The following is a 5,437-nucleotide window of genomic DNA, read 5'->3' on the forward strand; positions in this document are numbered from 1 at the left end:
TGTTACCCGCAAAAGCTAAAACCCGACTTGAAACTGAACTGTGGGTTGATTAACAGAAACATCAGTGGGTTTTCTACAAAGCAACAATCTGACTTAAAACTAGACAACAGGGTTATTCTTAGAAAAGGCAGGGCCTTTTCTATAAAATGAGCGATGGACTGTAGAAACAATCCTCCCTTTATTAGTAGGTATAGAGTTAACCGTGCAAGAGCGAATGCGGGACATGGGTGGGGAACCTTGTCTGCTCCCTCTATGGTCAGCCGTGTAAATTGCTAAAGGTCCTTTTAGCCAAGGGTTAAACCAATCTGGATAGTTAGATGTTTTAAGTGGATCTGATCATGAGGTGGTCAGTGCTTTGTGTAGGTTAAGTGGGATGCACCTAAGATTTTTTTTTTGCTCTGTTATAACTAGTAGGGATAGGATAAATTTGTCTGCCAAAGTTGGACAAGTGGTCATGAATGCTCACATTGATCGGGTTAAGTGAGGTGCACCTGAGAAAGAAATTGTTTATTTGTCGGAAAAAGAAAAGAGTGTTTGCTCTATTATAAATAGTAGAGATAGGATACATTTGTTTGCCAAAGATGGTCAAGTGGACAAGCGGTCATCAATGCTCATGTTGATCGGGTTAAGTAGGGTGCACCTAAGAAAGGAATTGTTTCCTTGACAGAAAAGAAGAAAGAAATTATTTGCTCATTTATAAGTAGTAGGGATATGATACATTTGTTTGCCAAAGATGGTCAAGTGGACACGTGATCATCAATGCTCACGTTGATCGGGTTAAATGGGGTGCACCTAAGAAAGAAATTGATTCTTTGTCCAGAAAAAGAGAGAAATTATTTGCTGTGTTACAAGTAGTAGAGATAGGGTACATTTGGTTGCCAAAGCTGGTCAAGTGGACAAGTGGTCATCAACGCTCACGTTGATAGGGTGCACCTAAGAAAGAAATTGTCTCTTTATCGAAAAAGAAAGAAAGAAATTATTCACGCTTTTATAAGTAGTAGATGGAATATATTTGTTTGCCAAATCTGGTCAAGTGGACAAGTCTCTCACATTGATAGGGTCAAGTGGGTTGCACCTAAGAAAAGAATTGTTTCTTTGTCGAAAAAAAGAAAGAAATTGTTCGCGCTTTTATAAGTAGTAGAAGTAGAGTACATTTGTTGCCAAAGCTGGTCAAGTGAACAAGTGGTCATCAACGCTCATATTGATAGGGTTAAGTGGGGTGCACCTAAGAAAGAAATTGTTTCTTTGTCGAGAAAAAGAAAGAAATTGTTTGCTCTTTTATAAGTAGTAGAGATATGATACATTTGTTTGCCAAAGTTGGTCAAGTGGACAAGTGGTCACGAATACTCATGTTGATAGTGTTAAGTGGGCGCACGTAAGAAGGAAATTGCTTCCTTGCCCACAAATAATAATAAATAATACAGATGAGATACATTTGGTTGCCGGCCAAGTGGACAAGTGGTCATCAACCCATCGGGTTAAGTGGGCTGGACCTAAGAAAGAAATTGTTCCTTATCCATAAAAGAGAAAGAAATTGTTTGCTCTTTCACAAATAGTAGGGAATAGAATATATTCGCTTGCCAAAGCTGGTCTAGCGGACAAATGGTCATCAACCCTCGCGTGGATCCGACCCTTCACCCAGAAAAGATAAAAGGCTGTTCTTGACGAGTCTAGCAAGAGCACCTTTGATCTTCAACCACCACGAGCTGACGATGCATGCTGCATTCAGAGTGCCACGTAACACTAAACAGATCGTCGAGGGCATCGATCGTGGCCACGTCGCGCACGGCGTTTAGACCAGCCACGCGCGTGCCCACATGGCACCAAACATCTCCCTCAAGTTTCTTTTTTTAAAGACAAAGGTACCTGAAGGCTGAAGGCGCCATTTATTCATATTCAAACACACCTTACATCCAGGATCGCGAAGTCCCTGTCCAGCTTAATTGAGGGAGCAACTCGGGACATGCATGGTTTCATATAGTAAGTACTACCTTCATTTTTAAAAATAGTAAGTACTACCTTCATTTTAAAATATAAGCTGTTGGGGCAGTTTAGAGGTAGTAGAACACACAACATAGATCACGAGATGCAAGGATGAAACTCGAAAGCTCTGTCAAGAAAAAAAAAGCTCTCTCTTCTTTTGGTAGAAAGAAACTCAGTCTCTTTATCGGTAATACTCCCTCCGGTCCTTTTTACTCTGCATATTAGGTTTGTCCGAAGTCAATCTCATTCAACTTTGACCAAATTTATATAAAAAATTATAAACATTCATATAACAACACCAATATCTTTAGATTCATCTTGGAATATATTTTCATATTATATTTATTAGATAGTATAGGTGCTAATAATTTTTAATATAAATTTGATCAAACTTAGCAAAGTTTGACTTTCGGCAAAACCAATGTGCAGAGTAAAAAGGACCGGAGGGAGTAGTAGCTAACGAAGTTCGCGGTAGATGGTGGCAAGCAACCATATATGATGACAGTTTTAGTTGAAAAACAAGATCAAAGGACGATGAAAGTTTTTAAGCGGAAATTGCCTTCTCAGAGAGAAGTGTCATGTCGCCCGAAGAAACTGCCACCTCTCCTCTCTCCCTCTCAACTAAAACTGCCATGCGACCGCTCACGTGTGCCATCTCCCTTGACGAACGTTCGCTAGGTATGAGGTCTCTCTTGATTACTACACGAACCCAGAAGAAAAATGCTCGACCCACCACCTTTGTGTTTCTCGACCCATCACCTCTGCCTTACCATCGCACACGCTTACTAGTACTATTATCTAGAGCAATGTTACACGCACATAGGTGTCCAGATTAATTGACATAGTTCATCAAGATCAGATGCAACGACGATCGAAAGCTCTGTGCCTCTGTCTCTTTATTGCTACACGAACCATGCACGCAGAAAATAGAAGCAAGTCGAGAACTCCAACACGGTTGGCTACGGCCGTACCGTGCATGCACGCTAACACAACGCAGGGGCAGAGCCTGCTTGCCGACGACGACCGTACGCACGTACTTGACCGAGCCATCAGGCGGAGGCGGCGAAGCCCTCCTCCTCCTCACCGGCAGCGTCCACGGCAGCGTCGGCGCGTTGGGCATTGGTCCTGAAGCAGCTGAAGCGCCGGATCTCGCCCACGTTGCCCGCCGGCTTGGGCGCCCTGGCGAGCTTCTCCATGGACCTGGCGAACTGCCGGAAGAAGGCGTCCTTGCTCTGGGCGAACCGCTTCACGATGGCCGCCGTGGTCTTATTCTTGACGAGCGCCATGTCGGAGGTGAGCACGCCCTGGTTGAACCGCAGCGCCTTGTAGTAGCCGTTGTCGAACAGGTCGGGGGTGACCACGTCCAGATTCTGCAGCCGGTCCGGGTGCTTGCTGCAGTTGGCCGCCAGCTTCCGCGAGAAGGTGTCGTCCGCGCGCCGGTACCGGTCGGCGAAGCTGCCGCAGTGCGACCGCCCGATGGTGTGCGCGCCGGAGAGCGCCACGAGGTCGGCCACGTCGCCGAGGCCCCGGGTGCCGAAGGACTCCACCAGCGCGGCCACGCTGGCCGTCAGGGGCGACGGGAGGTTGGACACCTTGTCCCGTGACGCCGGGGCCAGGCTGTCGAGGTTGCCCTGCGGCACGGAGAACCAGGGCCCGCCGGACACGATGATACTATCGCGGGTGGCGAGCAGGGTGATGTCGGCGCATGACACAACGGATCCGCAGGTGGCGTGCACCCTGGCGCGGATGGACTCGATGAGCTGCATGGCGCGCGGCCGGATGGTGAGGTTGGGGAGCAGCGCCGTCTCGCGGGCGGAGGTGGTGTTGAGGAGGATGGAGGCGTCGCAGCCCTGCGGGAAGCAGTCGTGGAAGTAGAGCCGGAGCAGGCCCGCCGCTAGCGCCACCTCCTGCCGCAGCGCCGCCACCACGGACGACCGCACGATGCCGTCCAGCTGCGGACACGACGCGGCGTGGAAGCCCAGAGAGACGCCGACGTCGCCGGTGAAGACGGGAAGGGACATGGCCGGGGAGACCAGCGCGGCGACGGTGGCCAGGACGGCCAGTACTACTACTGAGCTGCTGGTCGCCATGGTTTCTTTGGTGCGGAGCTTGAGCTGAAGCTAGCTTGACTGGGCTTTGTGGCGTCCTCACGGCAACCAGTGGGCGTCATTTATAACGGGAACCAATCAATAAAACCGGGCGAGACGCAGAGCGTAGAAACAGCGGCAACAATCCGGGCTTAAGATCACGCACCAACTACTCCTTTCGTCTGTGAGCTGTAAATCTTGAAGTTTTATGTATCTGCATGTTCATTTCATTTCTGCGTGAGTTAGCATTGTGTAGGACCGATGCATTAGCAGATGTACGCCCGCGCAACGTAGTCAGCTGGAAGCATGTACTGAGGAGTGCCGAGGTGGCACTTGTGTGTGAGCCGAGTGGCTCGGTCAAGTGGCCCCAAGGGCCACTCAAGCCCCTTTTTTTTTATCACCGGCTCGAAAAAATCAGTCCAGTTGCGTCCATAGAAACCCAATTTTCACCGCTTAGGGCTGAAATTGGCGCCGGTGGACTCAGGGCGAACCCGGCGCGCTGGGGGCGGGGGGAGGGGGGGGGACGTTTTTGGCGCGAAAGCTTGGTGGACCCGCTGAGTTAGCAACTGGGCGATGCCGAGAATCTTCGTCGTCCTCATCACCTCGGTTTCCCGCGGGAATCAATGCGAAGGCTGCCGCCGGTCAGCCTTCCATTGATTCAGGGGCTCGCGACGCGGAGTAGACAGAGCGAAGGCGAGCAAGAGCCAGAAGATGCAGATCAGAGTCCTGCTGCCTTCCCAGCGGGGCCCATTGCTGCAAGAACAAGATGCATTTGTAGATTACGTCAGCAGGGTAAGAGGGGAACACACCCTCAATAGTAAACTTGTTATGAATATGCCACAGAGCCCACAACATGGCCGCCGCACTTGTCCACATAACACGACGCAAAGAACCTCTGGACCGAGGACAAAGACGACACAAGCTCGGGGCGGGAGCATGGATCCCAATCCACCCCCACGGCCTCATGGACCGCGCTCCAGGCAAAGCGCGCCAAAGAGCACCGGAAGAACACATGGTCAGCGTCTTCCGGGACACCACACAACGCACAAGGCCCGGAGGCCGGGCCATTGCGTTTGGCAATATTGATGGAAGTAGGTAGGCGGTCTTGGCAAAGTTGTCAGAGGAGCACCTTGATCTTGAGAGGAATACGAGCCTTCCAAAGCCCCGCGGCAGCCATAGGGACATGGCCTCGGGACAGCTCTCTATAAAGGGACTTGACAGTAAATTTGCTAGAGCCCGAAAGCCTCCAGGACACTGTATCCGCGTTGTTCGACAAGCACACGTCCGCTATCTTAGCCCGAAGGCGATCCCAATCCTCCCTTTCTGGCCCCGAGAGCTCCCTTCTAAAGTGAATAGGGGGCGGGAAG

At 50.3% G+C, this 5,437-nt stretch overlaps 1 protein-coding gene across 1 annotated transcript; it reads right to left on the reverse strand.

Annotated features, from left to right (window-relative positions):
* Positions 1–2,838: 2,838 nt before the first annotated feature.
* Positions 2,839–4,219, reverse strand: LOC119278135 (cationic peroxidase SPC4-like). Its single transcript, XM_037559491.1, has one exon. The coding sequence runs from the start codon at positions 4,071–4,073 to the stop codon at positions 3,033–3,035; it is 1,041 nt and encodes a 346-aa protein (XP_037415388.1). The 5' UTR covers positions 4,074–4,219; the 3' UTR covers positions 2,839–3,032.
* Positions 4,220–5,437: the final 1,218 nt, after the last annotated feature.

The sequence above is a fragment of the Triticum dicoccoides genome, chromosome 3B (assembly GCF_002162155.2).
Source record: "Triticum dicoccoides isolate Atlit2015 ecotype Zavitan chromosome 3B, WEW_v2.0, whole genome shotgun sequence".
Lineage (NCBI taxonomy): Eukaryota > Viridiplantae > Streptophyta > Magnoliopsida > Poales > Poaceae > Triticum > Triticum dicoccoides.

Bases quoted from the DNA above. Each gene is read 5' to 3' on its own strand.
- LOC119278135 (XM_037559491.1), bottom strand. From the start codon at position 4,073: ATGGCGACCAGCAGCTCAGTAGTAGTACTGGCCGTCCTGGCCACCGTC.